Genomic DNA, 20491 nt, shown 5'->3' with positions numbered 1-20491 from the left:
TTTAATCAATGTACAGTATTTGTGTGAGTGTGTTGCGGCATGTGTGTATGTGTAAAAAAAAAAAAAGATCTGCTCTGGTTGCAAAAGAATAAGAAAATGGGCGTAGATACAATTATTTGATAAACTTACAGATAGTAACAGTATTTCGGTTGTATTACAGTATCATCTGATAGTTCGTGGACACATGAAATATTTCTATGGCCTTGAGATGAACCCAGGAGTGATCACCAAATACAGTGGCAGAAAAAATATTTGGCAAATACTAAGTCATTTTTAGGATAAAAATCTGTATTAGTTGCAATTTCACAAGGAGATTTTTGCCTCCTTTCAACAGAAACTACTTGTTAAATTCTGATGGACACATTTTGACATTTTTTACACTAAAGTAGGACAGCAACCAATCATTCTTTTAATTATTCATTACAGTGATGCTGCAGTGGACGGCTCACCTCACTCTGCTGCAGGACTTAACAGTACAGGAGGTCCCTCATCCCCACTGCCATAGGGCTGAACAACACCTTGGCAGATAGACTATTATACTGAGTGTTATTTCTAGATATTTGGACTATAAAACACCAGAAATAACCAAATATATCTGTAAAAACAAGCATATGTCTACATTTGGGTAACTGCACTGACTGCAACATTGTAGTACCGCATTATTGACATGGAAACCACAGAGGACTGCACACAACCGCGACAACCTGCTATGGTCACAGTTGTTGTGTTTGCCATGAGGCTCCACAACCAGCACTGACTCCTACACAAATGTTATCTTGATTTGTCATCTGACCTGCTTTTCAGACCAATCCTATATAATGTGTCATAACTGTGCTGTCAAAACTTTCCAATGCCACTAATATTCATGTTAAATTGGGTGAGTATTAGTGTGAATACAGAGGGTTGTATTATGGGATGTCAGAGTGGGCTCCTGGGTGTATTTTAATCTTCTAAGTGATTGTTTATATCATCATACTATTCTGTCAGTTTGTTCACTTCAACCTGCAGAAGTTTGTATGTAAGTGTTTTTCTGCTGCTGACAGTGTTCAGATCATCTCTCTACTGTAACTTTGACACCTTCTGACTACAACAAAGCAACACCATGTTAAAATTCCTTAATTTGTGTAAAAATTAATATGTAAAAATATAAAAAATATTTTCAAAAATTAGCTTCAAAATAACAGTAAGACAATTTACACTGTTACACTTAGATGTGGATGACCTGGCTGTAAGATCTTTGGAGGCAGAATCACAATCCACTATCTGAGTCACATTTTTTTCATCTCCTTTAAAATGTAGGAAAAGCTGCAACTAACTAGAAGTTTCACTCTACTTTTTCTGGTTTAGGCTGTGAGCTATGACTTTTTTTTTTTTTTTTTACAAGGAACTCTGCATTTTCAGATACTTAAGTATCACTATTAATAAACTAAAACAAACTTATTAACCTCATAACCTGTACTGGTGATCCTTTACATCAAATGTCAGCTGAGTAGAAATGTTTGAACTGGTATTTTTTAATCTCATGATCTGTACAATCTCTCTGAAAGCAGATCATATGACAAAATAAAATCAATCACATTCTAACATCATGAGATTACCCAGTTATTAATACCTTAGAATTTATCATCTGCACTAATACCACATATTGTGCTACTGAGCCCCCAAAATCACTGCTGAAGAAATTACTTCTCCACAAACAAAATCTTGTAGTAACAACAGACTGGAGAACCATTAACTGCACTCTTGAAAAAGGCTTAAAAGTGGAGTTAGCAATTCCTGAGAAAGACTATTTGAGCTCAAGCCAAACATCCCTTGCTTCAGTGCTCCTTCAGACGCTTAACTCCCCATGCTCTGTGCAAGAGCACTAACACATCCTATTGCTAATTTATTGGAGCCCAGTGTGCTTACTGCAGAATGAAACTGTGTTGTATAGACTGAGCTGATCCTTTTTTTCATTTTCATGATGAGATATTCACTGAATTTGACAAAACGCTTTTGGATAAGAGTCACAGAGTCCACCTTTAAATTATAGATTAATAGTACTGACCACATAGCCAAGTGGTTAGGGTGCATACCTCATGGGTGCCAAGTCTGTGGTTTGATTCCCAGTCATTAGCAGCATGGCTTTCCTCTTCTCTATTTCCTCACATTCCCTGAATCACTTTCCACTATCATATAAAAGCATAAAAAGCCCCCCCCTAAAATGCTCCAAAATATACATTAATTGTCAAAATAGGTGCAGATCAATTGTGAAATCAACCAGTCAGTTAATGGACTAGTCATTTCAGCTGTGGACAAATGGAAGAATTAATGGCCAGAGAGAGGGACACTGTTACCATAAACACTGCAGTCACAGTAATTTATCAGTGACAAGTCCAGTGATTTCCTGAAAATAACCAGCCACAGTTTTTCCTTTTCCCAGCTTTCATGAGGTGTTGATGACTTTAAGCCATCAGTGACACAGCACAATGTGTCAGTTTAATAATGTAACTCTCCTTCCCCAATTAAAATGTGCCAATTATCTCAAGATCCTGTGATAGCTCTCCAGCAAACACCCCTCATTATGCTTGAACATTTATAAATTCACAAACAAGCATATCATTATGCTGCATATTCAGACTTATTTTCCCCACTGTCTGTCGCTACACAAAACAACAACAGTGAACTGAATTGGGTGTACATCAGTGATTGATGGAGTGGATGGAAATCCACCAAACATTTTATTATCTGTGTTGTCTGTATATTTAAACATGATTCAGCTTCAGTGAACAAAGCAGACGGAGAATCAACTACAAACGTATAAAAAGTATTTTAACTCTTGTGCCCTCCTCAAATTTACTACCTTCTGGACACCTTTGTGGCAAAAATGTGCATGCAACAAAACCCAAAAAAACTGCTATTGCATCATGACATGTCAATATTTTTTTGGGCTTTTTTTCATAAATCTCTTAAACAACTTCAAACTCGCTCAACGCTATCAAACATTCAATCACTTTCAGCATTTTAACCCTTTAAATCCTAGTTTAATTAATTATTTATTACAAAAATACCCCATAAAAAATGTATCATTTTCCATATAATTCATAGTAGGGGGATGGGGCATCGGTGGTGATTAGACTCTTGCATGTGTCAAAGATTAACAACAAAATGGACTTGATTGCATTTGTATTTTTTTCACCACCAGAGGGGGAATGTGAGAGTGAATGAATAATGGATCAATAATGTAAAGCGCTTTGGGTGTCTAGAGAAGCACTATATAAAATCCAATCCATTATTATTTTTTATATAGAGTCAGATACTTCCTTTGGGCACCTTCCTAGTCAAAAATGCCTCATCGACTTCCATTAAAACCAGATTTTTTCATCTCACTGCCATTACAGTATGTAACCACACATTCTCTTACGTCAACATTTAATTTTGAAGCAAAATAGTGATATTTGACATCGTTACTGTATTCCACCAGATTTAACCATTTTCCAATTGTAGGCTGCTGCATAAAATTTATAAATTTTTTATTTATATTGATATATAAATTGTGATGTAATGATGTGTCTAAATCTGAATTTCCACCACTCATATCTGTTCTTTCATCACAGTGTGAACAGCAGAAATCACATGGAGTCTGATCCTATCAATTCTGATTTTTACCTCTTCCATATGTGATCCTTCATCTTGTGTAAGTCTGATTTTCAGCATTGGGGCCTCATAATGGAAATCACTCCAGAGCAATATCCATCATGATTCTGTGCAGGCTAATGGAACTCTTTAAAATAATGTCTCTCCGTTTTTATAGTTGTTTTGATCTGCTCACGTTTGCTGCCTTCCCTCACACATCAATTTTAATGGAAGAATAAATACTACAACTTACTATAGGTGATGTTTTTGTTCTTTTGATCCGATTCTGACAGCACTCAAAAATAATGAATACAGCCAAACTGTTTTTTACAGTTTTTGCTCATGAAGTGTTTGTAATCTGAAGTTGATGCTTTTTATCCAACAAAAATATTCTACAAAATAATCTTATAAATAGTTACATGAATGAGATGAAAAGCATTTCATTAATCCCACTTAGAATCATGACTAAATTCTGTATAAAGTATCAAGTACATGGTTAACTTTCTTATAGTAATAAAATGCTATCATGAATAATCAGCCTTAAACCTTCACCCATACTCACCTCATCCACATTTTCGAAGGCGTTGATGACATCATATGGCAGACAGGAGAGTAAATCGATAACAAACCAGGTCTTCAAGTAATTCATTCGAATCAGTTTGGGGTCCGAGATGACCTCGCCCGCGGGTCCTACGAATGTGGTGTGGAAATTCAAAACGATGTCCACCAAGAATATGACGTCCACGATGCTGTCCACCACCAGCCACGTGACGTTGTTCTGCTTCGTCTTGAAGGAGACGTTGTAGGGCACCATGATGGCCGTGTAGAAGGTGAGGATGAGGATGACCCAGTCCCAGGTGGTCTTGAAGAGGCAGTAGTGCAGGATGATGTGAGGAGGGGTTTTGGGGGTCTCCTGCTTGTATTGAGGTAGAATATCAGAGCCGAGCTGCAGAACCTGTGGAAAAGAGAGAACAGGGAAAACAGGTAAAATGATATATACATTCAGCAGGAGACCAAAGGTACTTTAACTCCAGGATTAGACATTTGTCCTCGTCAGGGGGATTGTTATGAAGTGACCGCATTTATTTTTGATCTGAACTTTATGCTTGTGTCCATTCTAATCAGCCACATAACCTGTTTATAACATCTGTCAGTTTGGCTGTCATGAAAATGAAACTTTAACTGATGATTAATTGTCCAACAGCTAATCACAGTTAATCATATAATTGTCTGTTTCACTTCATGTTATGCCTCTAGTATAGCATAAGACTAACAGTCATGTGATTATACGCCAGAGAAGAAAAACAACCATTTATTAAAGGCTAAACAATAACCACATTTATGTCTATAAGAGACAGCTTAGACATAAAAAGCTATTACTGAAATATAAAAGAAAAGTACCAGTGACAGGTACCAACAGACATTTAACACTTTGTGAAGAGATGAAAAATGAGGATCATCATTAAAAGAGCGCACATCAAATCAATCATTTCCACCAATCATTTGGTGGAAATGTGACATTTCTGTTACATTCATTCAGTTGTATTTGTGCATTTGAAAAGAAATGATTATCACAACTATGCAAAACAAATGCAGTCACCCCTTATAACTGAGATAAGTTGGTTATGTTGTAATAAAATCCTCTCTTCATAGTTTCCCTATGGTGTGTTGTAAGAAATGGCCAGTGTTTCAGGGAGACTCATGTATATCAGTGTATGTTTCAATTTGTGCAACAACCAGTTTTGCACCACTGCCAGTTGTGGGTAATAATTCACTTTATAGAGTTTTTTTCCATGTTTTATATGCTTCACTTCTCCTTCCTCACCATCTTATCATTCTCATGGCTATCATGACCTAAGGCGGTGAAAACCAGTGGAGAGATAGTTAGAGGATGCTTTGGTTCAAGGCCAGAAGCCGCAACCAGATCCATGTCTGAGTGTGTACGTAGAAGGCTGCAGTTTGTGTTTAAGCATAAATTTGTACTTTGTCGCAACTTGATTGATTTATTGAAGGTTGGTTTGTATGTAGGACAGTGGGAGGTGCTTGTCACACAAGATATAAGACTTACTGTGTCTTTGAATGACTAGACATTTGTATGTTGTCTGCACTAGCATACATTACTTCATTTCATCAAAATCTGAGGAGTCATCTGACTATGCCCCTGATTCAGTTTTTCCACATCAGCATCTTAAAACATTTCTGCATTAATTATTAATCTCAAAACAAGCAGGCCTAGCTTATAGACTACGATGACCTCTGAGAAATAGGGAATGGGCCCTTTTATTTGGTCTATTTGTCAATGTTGTCAACATCTCTGCTATTAACAGTAACCCATAAAGACTTAGTCTTACTTTTGTGGCAGCTCCCCAATAATTTTTCTCTATATTTCACCTTTCTTAAATGACTTATCAACATTTATTCTAATATTATCCTCTGAATTTTGTGTTTTCTCAGTGAAAATCCTGTATTTTCCTAAATTTAATTAACTGATCATGTAGATGTTCATAAAAGCTCAAATTAAAGTTGAGGGTTATTGTATCAAAATCAGAGAAAACTGGGAAAAAAGGGACTTTTCCAGCAAAAATATCATTAACTGAACATAAAAACAAGTGTGTCCATCCACTGTCATATATCAAACTCCATGGGTTTTACTGGTGAATCAATGTTGTAGAAGATGATGGTGTTTCCATGTTCACTACGGAGCCTCTGAACGTCCAAATGGATTATATCTGATGACCATGAAAGGAGGAAAAACTGCATTTTACACCAATTATTTACATGGATTGATAGGATTAATGGATCAACAGGTATTAAACATTTTAGATCAGCAGATGTTTTTGGTCACCACTGGCTGTTTGGGTCTCAAAGAGTTAATGTTTGGCATTACTTGCTATTATTTCATTAGAATTAAATGACATAAATTAACGTAATAAAAATATCTATGGTAACATGGTACTCATCTCTACATACTGTATCTGCCTAATTCACATTAGGTGGTTTTTCATCAGCAACTGTGTTGAAAACAACAACTCCCATGGTCCCACAGCGATTCACGACATCATCAAACAATCTGTTGTTATTGTTTTGATTGAGACCCCTTGCAGCAATAATTACATACTGCGCATTTAAATTTGAATAAAATATCTGTGGCAGACAACGCAATACAAAGTGGGGAAGCATACTAAGTAAAATCTGGAGTAAATTCGCAGGTCCGTACCTCAGCTAAGCGGGAGTGCTTGTGGACATTTTCTCCTTTGTGAACTGTGGGCTGCAGCTGTTGTAACACGCCTCTACTGCTGGTGAGAGCTCGAGTCAGTCGAGCAAACTTCCCCCAGCCTGAGGATGGTAAGAAAACACATGTAGCATCACAAAATTTGCAAGAAAACCACACAGCTGCTAGCATCATATGTATCAGCCACTTTTTTGTGGCTCTGTGCCTTTATTTTATTGACTTGATTATGATACAGTTGCAGAAAAAATGATCAGACCACCCTTGTTTTCTTTAATTTCTTGTTCATTTTAATGCCTGGTACAACTAAAGGTACATTTGTTTAGAAAAATATATTGATAACTACAAAAATAGCTCATAAGAGTTTAACTTAAGAGTTGATATCTATCCATTTTCCATGTTTTCTTGATAATAACCAAAATCACTTAAGTTCTTGCGTCAATGTCTATGGCATTGTACTGCCAAGAACAGTGCTTTTAGGCATTCCGTGTTTTATTTTCTGTCTGTTTTAGTCACATGATACACACAGGAGTTAGTACTTGATTGCATAACCATTGTTTTTGATGACTTTTGATGGTCTGATAATTTTTTCCGTGACTGTATACTTAGTTTTTGTGTAATTTATGTGGCTGTCACTCGAACTACAATGTACCTGTTTCTGTTGTGTTAAATTACTATTATTCTGTTGTTGTATAAAACCAGTAAACTATAAAACAGATCATTAGTGAAATGGCCTTCACCTGTTGATGCCAACTTATAAACTATAATATCATGATTTATTCCCATTCTGTTTTTGTCACCACTGTTTGTTTGTGTTCGCTCTCTTAAACTAATTCATGCTCTATTTTGGCTGTCTTTAACAGTTACATACAGACCAGTGAATAATTTTTAGTGTTGAGTGCCTGACCAAATGCATACTTGCCAGAGCAGATGCACAATACTCAGGGTCGGATGATGATCGCTGGAGATAAAATGTTACAAAATGACTCAACCGCTATCATCTGATCATCTCTGTATGAAATATTAAAGTCCCCCACCACTCAAAAACAACTTCTCTCCATCTTCCTTCCCTGTAATCTCTGAGAGCGAGTGTGCAAAATGATGTTTGTGCAGAGTTTGACACAGTCAGGATGTTCTGACATTTAAGTGCAAAAGGAATAATGTTTGTTTGGGCTCGCCTTAAACCAGAAGGGCAGAATTTGTAACATAATTTAAACTACAATAATGTAGACAAAAAAAAAAAGGAAGAATTGGTGCCAGGTACAACAAACCCCCGCCCCTCACACATATTTCGCCCATTATAAGTGAATGGGAAGATTTTTAAAATTCATAAAAAATTTGAAATTTCACCAACTGTTCCAAAAATGTAATGAGATCCACTCTGGGTCTATAAACCCAATTTGGTATGAATTCAACCAATAGTTTTGCTACTACAGACATGTGAAATTTCACCCATTATAAGGAAATGGGGAAAAAAAAGATTTAAAAAATTCATAAAAAATTTTAACTGATCTGTTCTGGGTCACTGGCAGTCTACAAACCAAATTTAGTATGAATTCAACCGACAGTTTTGCTGTTAGAGGGTTAACAAATGAACAGACAAACCAAACCAAAAACAATACCCCTTGCCTCCCCTTCGTGGGGCAGGGTAATTGTATGAATGGACTTCAGTCATTTTCACTGACAGCTTAAGAAGAACATCCATCAGCATCAAATAGCTTTTTGACTCTAACCTTTGGAGGAATCGTCTTCAATGGGCTGTTTGAAGGCTGTGATATCACTGAACGTGCACAGAAACAGGACCACTTTCTCTTGTTCATTGCGAATAGGAGCAATCTTCACAAAAAACCAAACAGGCGTCCCTTAAATTAGAAAAAGAACAAGTTTAATATGAATATACATCATCTGCTTTCAGGAGGTGTAATGGCAGAAATAGTCATTGCAATTTGTAACCAGAAACATCCCAGTGTCTTAAAACTTTCCTGTTATACCTGCAAGCAGAGGAAGGTTACACCTGTGAGTGGAAACAAACACAGCACAGTTTTTTCTGGGAAGGTTTCTTTGGTCTGAGTTCCAACCAATTAGTATGTTTCCACAGAGGTAGAAATGCACTGGGCTGCCTTTGAACTCTGCTGTATGTTAGTAAGGCTCTGAATACATTTGCATGACAAGAGAGCGGAACTTCACATTTCCCTCTTTCTCCACATATGCCTCCACTACTTACTGTTTTTCTTGTACATGAGTATTTCAAATGAATTCATTTCATAATTCTCAAACGTCAGCCGCACTTTCTCCGTCGTGTCCTTGTCCGTTAGCTCCCCATACATGAAGCTGCAACACAGAAAGAAAAATAACAATTCAAGACGAAAAGTTACAGTTTAGATCACGCTAGCACATTTATTCTTCCACTACAAGCTGCTGAGGAAAACTCAAATGTGTGAATATTTGAATTTCTAAGCTACACTTTTGTGCACTGTCGTCTTTATAAGTTATCACACAGTACGTGATTTACATTTAGCTTTCTTGTTTTAATATGCTTTATAATATCTTTATCAATTTCCTCCTAAAATGTGCAAAAATTGCTTGCTACTATGTTAAGTGGAATCCAGAAATTAGTGTTGCATTATATAGAGAAACTAGATTAAAACTAAATAAAGACAAATACTTCCAGAAACCTAATTGGCCAAATGTAAAGTACCTCTCAAAAACAAATTAAACCTGAAGAGAGGTCAAGCAACCATGAACACATTTAACCACGCTGCAGAGACATTCATCTCACTTTGCTTGTTACTGCCACCCTCAGTAGCAGCCTGTTCCAGCATGATCTAAATATAACTCTGAGTTTGTTATGAAATACAAAAGGAAGGCTAAATTTAATGAGACTGCATTCTGACGCTGCAGAGACTTTTCAGACCAGTGCTTGATGTAATATCACTGATGAATGTCCTCTCTCTTTTTCCCTGTCTGTGACTGGAATTGAAGTAATGTGACGCTCTTCAAAGAAAACGCTTGAAACGATTCCTCAAATGAGTTCCTCATCATGTGTGAAGAATTCCCACAGGTTTGTCACTCTATGTTTATGACATCCAACACAGAAGAATAAATAATCCATCGTCGAAAGTGACACAGAAAACATTAAGTGCTAACATGGAAAAAAAAACATTCTTTAATCAACATCTAGAGCAAAACAAGCTGTGATCTTCGACTTAAACACCAGTTAGTGTGGGTTTTATGTTTGAGTCATCCAAGACATGGGTTACGCATCTATGTTCTTCACGTCCTCAGCCTTAGACCCTAAATAACACAATCAGCCATTATCTTTATCTTATTAAAAGCATATCAGCAATGTGTAAAATATCAAGCATTATACATTTGTAGTATTGGACAATTTTAACATAAGTTTAAAGCCATTTTGCACCTTTATCATACTGAACATTACAGTTTATTTTGCACCTTACAATTTAATTATCCAGCTTTTTTATCCAGGTCTGTTTTTATACTTGTAATTATGTATAGTGTGTTTGCTCTTATTTTCTATTTTTCTGTTTCCCATCCATCCATCCATCCATCCATACACATTTTAATACAGTAAAAGAATGTTTACTATCCAGTCATGAATCCAACTCAATTAAGGGCAAATTTCTCTGTCCTTACAACACTTAGCTGCATCTGCTAGGCTAAAAATAAACTTTAAAAAGAATCGGCAAATAATATTTGTATTGGCAAAGCTTCCTACAGCTTATGTTTAGGGACTCGAGGGTCTAAATCAGTAATAGCTGCAGTGTTGGCTGTGAGAAACCTCATCTCCTACAACAGACAAAATCTCCCACGGTTTTAAAATCTGGCAGCCCCAACTGTTTCCATGTGATCCTTTTAATTTAGCAGTTGTTGTCTTGCTTATAATAGGCACAATAAACACAACAAAATTATAGGCAGTACTTGAAAATGAATACCCATTTTAAGGTATGTAAAAAAACCACACCTCAGCATCACTGATGGGAGCTCAAGACGTTTCAGTTGTTTCAACCTGATTACATCACAGATTTGTATCTGCTTTCTGTCTTTGCACAAGAAATAGACAACTAATTAACTGTCTTATACAACAACAAAGCCCAAAGACAGCAGGGTGAATATGTGTTATTGTTATTATTCTTCAGTTTCATTGCATTAAAGCATAGTTTCAATCTCCAGATCTTTGAATTTCCCTGACTGAGCCCATTTATTCTTACTGAGGTTATAAATGCTAACAGAGGATTTATAATAATATGCTTCCCTTTACAAAAAAGAACAATAAATTAAACATTACTGAATTGGTTTGGGACTGTTTTACAGACTGTGTCTTCAGCAGCAGCACAGTGTATACTGTGCCTGAGCTAAAGCTGTCATGTTCGTCGAAATAAAGGATCATGTCCCCACACAACGGCTGGTTGGCCTTTAAATATCACTTTCTGAGGACTGGATATGGCGGGGGGGGGGTTTTAAAAGTGCTGTAATTGTGAGTTCTGTATGTTTATACCAAGGTGCCTAAGGCTGAAGGAGAGTTGTAATCCATCCAAGGACTCCATGGTGCCGTGAGTGTCAGGCCCAGATCTGAAACCTCTGAACACTTACATTAACAGTGACAATTTGAACTGTCTGCTCACCCCAGTCTGTACTCAGTCGAACCTCTGCGCCCTAGGTTGGAAAATAAAGATCTAGAAAATCTATTAATAGAGAGAGCCATGTGGTTTTCAGTGCTCAGTTGTGTCTTTGTCACCACATGTTACTGCCCCCAACCAGAAATCAATCTCAGTACTGGATGAATGAATAATAACGTTTTCACTTCACTGCTAATGTACTAAATCTTACTCATTTGAATAACTGATAAGAAGTTAAATGAACTAAAGAACAACCTGGCATCAATGTCAACTTTACCAAAAAGACACATGAATTTGAGCTCTTTATTCTGTAAAAACACTGTGTTGTTGGTAAGATGATTAATACTTGACAAAACCATTTGCAATGGCTTCAAATGTGAACTGCAACAGGTAGAGAAATAATAATATACACTCAGTTACTATAGTTATTGTCATTACTTCAAGTTTGACCTGTTTTGACATTTTTCATAATTTTGGTCACTTGCCAGGTATGTCTGACTAAATATGGGCATTTTAATTACTTTATGAAGACCAAAAATCAAGCCAATATAAGATGATTAATCATGGTTTCATTGTTACACATGTTCTCCACGAAAACCAAAATAAAAATTAAAATAACTAATCAAGGAGGAAATAAAACACAAGTATCCCATTTAGTTTTTAAAACACTTGTCAGTGTCACTGAGGAACCGTTTCACACACGTGGACATGATCTGATGCAACATGAGAATATATCTGAATGAGCTGCAAATTAATATTGAAAAAACAATAACTCAAACTATGAATTATGAAAGAGCTGCAGCATCTTAAACTGGCCACAATGAACATTTGAAAGATAAACAGTACCACAGCACTTCAGCTTCAGAGTTCATCATGTCTTTTATGGATTGTGACTGTCTCTCTCTCAAATCAACAATTTTTTTATTAGTAAGTTTTTCTTATTTTTTTTATTTTTTAATTTTTTTTTATCAATTTCTAAAAATTTCAGACGACCCCATTTGAATTCCAAGCAACCCCATGTGGGGTCCCAACCCCAAGGTTGAAAAACACTGACCTAAGTCAATTCAACCCTCTTATCACGGTGGGATAATAATGTGACTCATGGACCTACTTCGTTACCGTTGTATTTTAAGTTTTGATACCACCCTATCTGTGCTTGTTGATGCTCTTCTTCTCTTTGCATTTTCATTTTATCATCTGTTTGTTTAAAAATGTAAAATCTTTCAAAAAATAAAGTATTAAAAAAGTGACTTTTTCAGCTAAATATATCATTCTCTGAAAATAAAACCAAGTGTCCCCCACCCCCCCAAAAAAAACCAACACTTTTCAGACTTTACTTTATGCAGCTCTAAGGCAAAAACAGTACTGTAAACATTATTTCCATTAATGAATCTGATCTAATCAGCTAATCAAATTTTTGTGTACATCCCTCCCAAATACTGTATAATTAGGGGGGTATTGTTTATGGTTTGGCTTGTTTCTTTGTTTGTTAACACTTTGGCAGCAAAACTATTGATTGAATTCATAACAAACTGGGTTTATAGATTGCCAGTGACCCAGAATAGATGTGATTACATTTTGGGAAAAGTAGGTCAAAGTTCAATTTTTTTTATGAATTTTTAAAATCTTTTTTTTTCCCTCTTTACTTATAATAGCCACAATTTGTCTATGCTGTCTGTGTCTACGCTGACATCAGCACACACATAGACATGATGACATCGGCTGGATCAATGCCAAAATAAGCTATAATACATGGGAGGGGCGGGGTTTGTTGGGCCTGGTACTACTTGTTTATCTTTCGTTTCTGGTCATGTATCCACTCTGGATATACAAGTTTTATTTGCAATGAATCAAAAAACACCTAAATATCTAATATCTTTATATTCCAAAATGGGACCACAGATGTTGTTGCATACCTGCAGGTGCTGCTTTTCTGCATCACTTCAGCTCTGTGGTATCCTGACAACTTGCAGAAACCATCGTTGCTGTAGACTATTGGCCAGTCCACTATCTGAGCATTTCCCAGGACAAAGTTGGTATCTGTTTAAAGATTAAACAGGAGAGAAAGAGGGCACATGCTTGAGGGGTTACAACATTTCCTAAAAGCAAAAGGAATGTACTAATGTGGCTTAGTTTGGGCAACCTTACAAAAAGGCCAGTTGCAACCTCAAAAACAAGAATTGTAGGGAGTATTAGTTAAATGCCAAAAATTCAAAGCAAAAATGAGAGCAGAGGAAGTTTAGAATGAATGATTTATTTGTTGACATAAGTATAGAGAAACTAAAAACTGTCACGCTTTAAAGAATGTCTGTACATGTTTCCTTGACTTTATCTGCATGTACCAATCAATAATGAGAGAAAATGTGATCACTATAAGAACACTATATTTTTTAAGTGTCAGATTGAAGAAAGTTATGCAGCAGTATCATAATAAAGACATCTACTTCACTAAAACTGTCATGAATTTACCACCCTTTACTCTCTTACTTTGAATAAGACCTTAAAAGTGGCTCAAACATGTCTGATATCATTAAAAAGATGCAGTAGCCCGTCTTTAAGCGCTGCTGCCACACTTAAAAGACTTTTTTCAGTCTCCCTGATGGTTTAAGGCTCATTACATACTCCACATACAGCACTTACACAAACTCTCTGCTGTTTATGTGGAAAACATGCAGAGTTACACTTCCCTGACTTCTTTATAGTTTCTCATTAGAAACGCCTCAACCCAGTATGATGTTGCAGCGAGCAATAATGTGTGTTTCAGATTTGGGCATACTGTATGTGACTAAAGCGGAACAAAATAACAGGTTCTTGTGGTGCCTCTTACATGCACTGCTGCAGGATATGGAACAGATCTATATGGCTGTTTCACAAGCGTGTCAGACATGGCTGTGAGGTGTATTTGCCACAGAAATGGACAAATGTATAAAGCATTTCTTTATGGTATAATCTATAAATACTGATTTCTATAAAATATTAATTAGTTGTCAATGAAAACAATGGCTACGCTGACTGTTATCAGACAGTTTTACATACAGTATGTGATGTATGGCCTTCTGGTATGATTTATTTATAGTAAAAAACATGTAATATGCCATAGAATGTTAGAAAAACAATATACTGTGCATTTTAAATATCTATCTATCTATCTATCTATCTATCTATCTATCTATCTATCTATCTATCTATCTATCTATCTATCTATTGATCTACATTGATATGTTTATGTTTAATAGTGCAGTTATAAATCTACTGGCATAAATGTGACAAAAAGCACAGAGGTATAGCAGCAATGGCCTTAAATGGGACAAGAGAATTATGATGGTAAGTTGGCATAAGTCACATAAAACAGAATCTGCACATATGAAAGCATACTGTACCTTCCTACGCACACAAACTACAACTATGTAAAGACACACAGATAACAGAGCAGGGTAGGATTAAAACACTTGGCACAATGGTACTATAGAACAAAAAAAGTGATATGATGTAACCATCAAATAAAACACAGAAAAATTAACATGAAAAGCGTGACATGATGCACGAGACGTTCCATGCCAACGTGTTATTTTACAATGATCAGATGAACATTTATCTTGTGAATAAAATAGTCCAAACTTCTAGGACTGTTTTAGCCTTGAATTGATCTGTTACAACATAGCAGCCTTATTTATTTATTTATTTATTTTTTAATCTTTGTAAGACTTTGTAAATTAACAGCATTTGGTATAGAACATTTAGTACATTACAAAGAGGGATCTGGAAAGAAAACAAAAGAAGAACTATGGCTCTAGTACCTGTCTGTTTATGTGATAGTGTCCAAACTGAAATTTTTAAAAAGAAAAACAATGGTTAAAAAATCACAGTATCTGCTACAGTAAATGACAGACAAAAGGATGTGTCAACAAAAAAGTGACACAGATGGTTAAAACAGTGCTTCAAACCAACATTTCTCACAGCAGTTGATATACATACAGTTATATCTTATGTAAGATCATATCACATGAAGTCAAAGGCATTAGGAGTGAAATTATTTGATTTCCCCAGTGTCACTTTTTTTTTTTAAGTAAAGTTGTGATAACAATAAACAATGCATAAAATTTGGTATAAAAGTAAGAGTCCTGAAAAATATCACCTAATTCTGTTCAATTTTATATTTTTTCACAAGTCACAGACAAAACTAAATCCTATGAGATAACACATTAAAGTGAGAGCACGTACTTCCACCATGGCAATTTTTTTTTTTAGCTTACTGCTTTAATTTTCTGTTTTGCTTGTTGGTTTGGTTTCATATTTATTACCTACTATCAACAAACATGTTTTAAAGCCACAGCAAGCAGCTACTTTCAGCAAAAATCTCTTCTTTTAAACTCATCGTACGCCACAATATCTGCCCGGCAACAAACAGCAGATAGATGCAATTAGCAAGTACCTGCTGAACATTTCTAGTGGAACATGAGCCACTTTTCCTGAGGAGTAAATGAAAAAGGGAAAAATACTGACTCTATATTCATTAGAAGAACCCAAATAAGAATATTTGTGCTAGTGTTCCCTTGTGTCAGCAAAAACATGCAGAACTCCCCAGCTGTTTGACTTTGTCTGCTGTTTGATGTGGAGTAAAAGGCCTAACAATGAGTTTATAAGACAAAAAAAATATGGCTGAAACAATGCTCATATGAAGAGACTCATTTTTAGTATGTGCTACGAGAATAAAACTCTTTCTGAGCTGCAGAATTTGGTGAAAATATATAAAATTCTGCTTTAAATGGCACTCGTATAGCTAATAAAATATTCAAATGTAGAGGTTCCAAGCAAATGTAAGTTCTTATAAGTACACTTTAAATAATTTATTTGTGAAACTTAAAATAGAAGTAAAATGTAAACCCTGTAATCTCACACGTTGTCATCAAAATTTTGCTGGAAGCTGCTTATTACACAATGAATGATTGAGAAACCAAAGATACATAAAAGGAAGAGCTCATTGTTTCCGTAACGCCCGCCCACCACTCAGTGTCTCTCCAGTCACTCCACTGTTTCTCGCTGGCATCCCGCAGATTATAGTCTTGGCTCTTTTGTCTCTTACTTGGGAGAGATTTACTGCTCACTAATCCATAGACCGCCCAAGGTCAGAGGAATAACGTTTGCATGGGTTTTGTTTTTTTTTTCTAGGGGGATTTTCCTTCCTTTCTTCCTTTTTTTTTTTTTTTTTAAATTATTCTGTACAACTTTGGAGCCCAGATAGCATGACTCGCCTAAAAAATCCTAATTCTGGACATAGCAACCATCTTTTTTCTGACCAAGTTGTTTTTTTCTGTCATAACACCCATTACTGAAGATAACAGCAGGAGAGTAACAGACAGGCACGAGGAGTGGATCCAAAAACAGACAAATGACTGACTGCAGAGGATAAAATGTGCATAAACCTCAACTTAACCAAACCGGTGCCAAGGAAGAAGCTGTTTTGTTTCCTAATGTATTCAACTCCAGTGACAACCTCATGACAGACACACACTCAGATGCTGGTTTTGTTTCACAGTAGCTGTCCACTGTCATAACTCTCCAGTCTTTCCTGCCACATCCTATTGAATCTAATAACGTACAGAAAAGGCAAAGGATTATTGACAGCTTGATCCAAAAATAAAACATTTATCATTGTTTTGTAAATGTTACCTTGCTAGTACAGATCTAAACCACATCTGCAGCCTGCTGAAGATGAAACAGTCTAATTAATTCAATGCATTTTGCAAAGTTATTTAAAGATTTAATGCTCAATAAACTAAAAGACGAGAAACCGAGACGCCCATGCCATATTGACATGGTTTTCTGTCAATAAATGTCTGAAATTTATACCACAACTACTTGAAAATTTTCAATTTTCTCCTCTGTGTTGGTTAAGAGACCTTCAGCAAAATCCAATTAGGACTTGAGGATGTTTCTGTGGTTATTTACCACAAAAATAAAGAAAGACACAGCCTACATTGGACCCAAGTTGAGGCTCAGTTCCATTCAATTCAGATTGTGCACATTAAAGGCTCCTGCTTGATTCCAGACATCACTGAAAGCCCTAATAGCTTAGATGAATTCACCACCAGTCTGTCTTTTGAAGGAAAAATCAGATGAATAATCATAAAAAGGCATTTTACATGACTGATCCCTGAAAGATTGCACATCCTTGTACTGGTTCAATAAAATACTCTCTCAGACGCTATAGGCTACACTGTCCTCACAAGTATAAAGACCAGACATTTCCATCCTAGATGATTTTCCAATTAAAACCTCCATTGGCTTTATGTAATTGGCAGTAAATGTAATGACTGTTGTGGGTATCTGCTGTTTTTTTTTTTTTTTTTTTTTTTTTTTTTGGAGAATCCCTCATAAGACCAGGTGATTTGCTTGAAAACTCTGTCATTTAAATAGGATGAATTAAAATAATAAAATATATATTTGCATGAACTAGGAGTGCATTTCGGAATCAGACGTGTGGATAGTTCAGTAGTTGCTTGCTGTGGTAAGTTTCCAAAGCCTGTGCGTGTGATAATTATTTCACTAATTCCTCCTTAGTCTTAATCAATTATTTGTTTGTCGTGATTACAAAAGGTTTACTACAATAAAAGGAGGCAGAGTTTTTTTTTTCTTAAAGATTAGTTTGAAATCATGAGACACAATCTGACTAATTAAGCATCATCCTTACCGTTCGACCGTCTGACAATATTCTCCAAAAAAGTATTTTGAGGGGCCACAAGTCCCCTCCGACCCCCCGCCATCCTGCCTCTTCACTCAGTCGTCTGCAGGTGAATCTTTCCTCCTCAATCCGGTGCTTCTCTTCATGGTATTCCTCGCTTGGAGACGCTGCGTGGATTTTCTAGTGGAGGGTCTGTCTGTCTGGTCTGGTCATTAGCTCCCTCAGCCCGGTGCGGTGCGTTGGCGCCTCTTTACGCACCTCATCATCCAGGAGAGGAAAACAACGCCGGGGCGCAGCGCACAGGAGGGGCCGCGGCTCTGCTCCTCAGCCCAGAACAGCAGCAGGACCCGGGGCTCCATCTGCTGGACTGAGGCTCCACTGCAGCTTTACCAGGAAAACTCACAGGGTGATAAAACTGGAACTACAGGCCAAATATCTTCTGCATGGGTGTCACATTCATTTAACTTCAGGGGCCACTGATGGGCCAAAGGTTTTCTTCTGTAGTGTTATTTGTGACCAGAATTAATGAATTAATAAATAAGTAAATAAATAAGAATTGTAATCTGTGCAATATTATGACTGAAGTCAGTGCTTGAATGAAATGAAATTTTATTTTCAGTTGCATGGATCATACAATAAACAATATCTCACTCCAATGTTGTCATGATCAACAACTGAAAAAAAGGAACAGGCTGAAGCATGAGGATTATTATTGCCTATCCTATGCCTTCCAACAAATAAACTAGAATATCATTGTAAAAAAAAAAAAAAAGGAACTACAGTGTCCTCTCTTTACAGCTGTTGCTCACTGAATTGAAAAAGCAATTCCAACATCTGTAAATACACAATATTGATGAATTTTAAAGTGAAGGATCCTATAAATCACAGGTGTCAAACATGTGGCCCGGGGGCCAAATCTGGCCCGCCAAAGGGTCCAATCCAGCCTGCGGGATGAATTTGTGAAATGCAAAAATTACACTGCAGATATTAACAATCAAAGATGTTAGAATCATTTTCGGTCTATTCAACCTAAAGTGGATCAGACCAGTAAAATACTATCATAATAACCTAGGAACAATGAAAACTGCAATTTTTTTCTCTTTGTTTTAGTGTTAAAAAAAGTTACATTTCACAAAAATGTTTACATTTACAGACTAGCCTTTTACAAAAAAAATGTAAATTACCTGAAAGGTCCTAATAGATGTATATGGAATTTTAAAAATGTTCTCTAAATGTCTTGTATATTTGTAGATAAACTGTGATCTGTACGTTGTGATGCACATGTATAAATGATAAACTAAGGCACAATATTGTTAACATTGCACTTAGAATTTTCAGGTTGTTCATATTTGTTCATGTTATGTTCAAGTACAGTTCATAGATTTAAACATTTTCATTACAGAATTTTACTTTTTCACTTGAAAGTTCTTATACTATTATATATATATATATATATATATATATATATATATATATATATATATATATATATATATATATATATATATATATATGTGTGTGTGTGTGTGTGTGTGTGTATAAATATTATTTTACTGGTCCGGCCCACTTTATATCATATTAGGCTGATTGTGGACCCTGAACTAAAATGAGTTTGACACTCCTGCTATAAATGATTATTTCTTTCTTGGTATCTACCTTTATTTTTCTAATCACTTCTGAAGTAATTACAATAATTATTGTATTAATTTAAATTGAATAAAAATAATCATAATAGGGTAATAATGTGGGTAAATTGAGTAATAAGTAATATTGATAATTGCTTAATTATATTCCCTATTTTTTTAAATAATTATTTATTGTTCTTACAACAATCAGACTGAATGAGTAAGTATATAAATGATGAAAACAGTCAGTACATTCCTTTTCATCTTTTTCAGTCTAAATGTCTGTAATTGAACAGGTTCTGGTATCACACAGAGGAAGAGCAGTGAGGTTTCTGTTTGATCCAGTGTACACCCTCTACGAGGGGAAACTGGTTTGTTTAATTGTAATGGATAAATCTTCTGCTATATTCGGATTGTGTTTGTGTCCCAGATGAGCAATAATAGTTCCTCTGATTCCCTAAGACAGTTTGCACACTCAAAACTAGCTTTTTCTTCTCCATCACATTAATCCTGTTCAATTATTTTGGACCCTGTGGTGCCCAAACATTGCCTCCAACTATGTGTGGAAAATAAATATAAATGTACAAACAAGGCTGAGCCAAGCAGTGCAGAGTGTTTCCTCAAACAAAAGCTCAGAGACACAACCATGATAGTGACTAGACAGATAGTATGAAGCAGTAGGTCTTTATATTATGTATTTTGT

The 20491-nt window shown here is 35.9% G+C and overlaps 1 protein-coding gene across 3 annotated transcripts in view; it reads right to left on the bottom strand.

The window, feature by feature from the left end:
- The window catches only part of LOC115433745 (potassium voltage-gated channel subfamily H member 1-like), a 47458-nt gene extending 29023 nt beyond the window's left edge, over positions 1-18435 (bottom strand). For 2 of the 3 annotated variants that reach the window (XM_030155210.1, XM_030155211.1), the window contains exons 1-7: positions 18173-18435; positions 15279-15305; positions 13398-13521; positions 9069-9175; positions 8578-8706; positions 6833-6951; positions 4178-4570 (exon numbers count right to left, since the gene is read on the bottom strand). In XM_030155210.1, the coding sequence (XP_030011070.1) occupies positions 4178-4570; positions 6833-6951; positions 8578-8706; positions 9069-9175; positions 13398-13521; positions 15279-15305; positions 18173-18245 (972 nt within the window). In that variant the 5' untranslated portion in view covers positions 18246-18435. The remainder of the gene's footprint in view (positions 1-4177; positions 4571-6832; positions 6952-8577; positions 8707-9068; positions 9176-13397; positions 13522-15278; positions 15306-18172) is intronic. The other variant, XM_030155212.1, reaches the window with a different exon arrangement.
- Positions 18436-20491: the final 2056 nt, after the last annotated feature.

This window comes from Sphaeramia orbicularis, chromosome 15 (assembly GCF_902148855.1).
Source record: "Sphaeramia orbicularis chromosome 15, fSphaOr1.1, whole genome shotgun sequence".
Lineage (NCBI taxonomy): Eukaryota > Metazoa > Chordata > Actinopteri > Kurtiformes > Apogonidae > Sphaeramia > Sphaeramia orbicularis.
The sequence above is the reverse complement of the archived record's forward strand: the minus strand, read 5'-3'. Positions and strand labels throughout refer to the sequence as shown.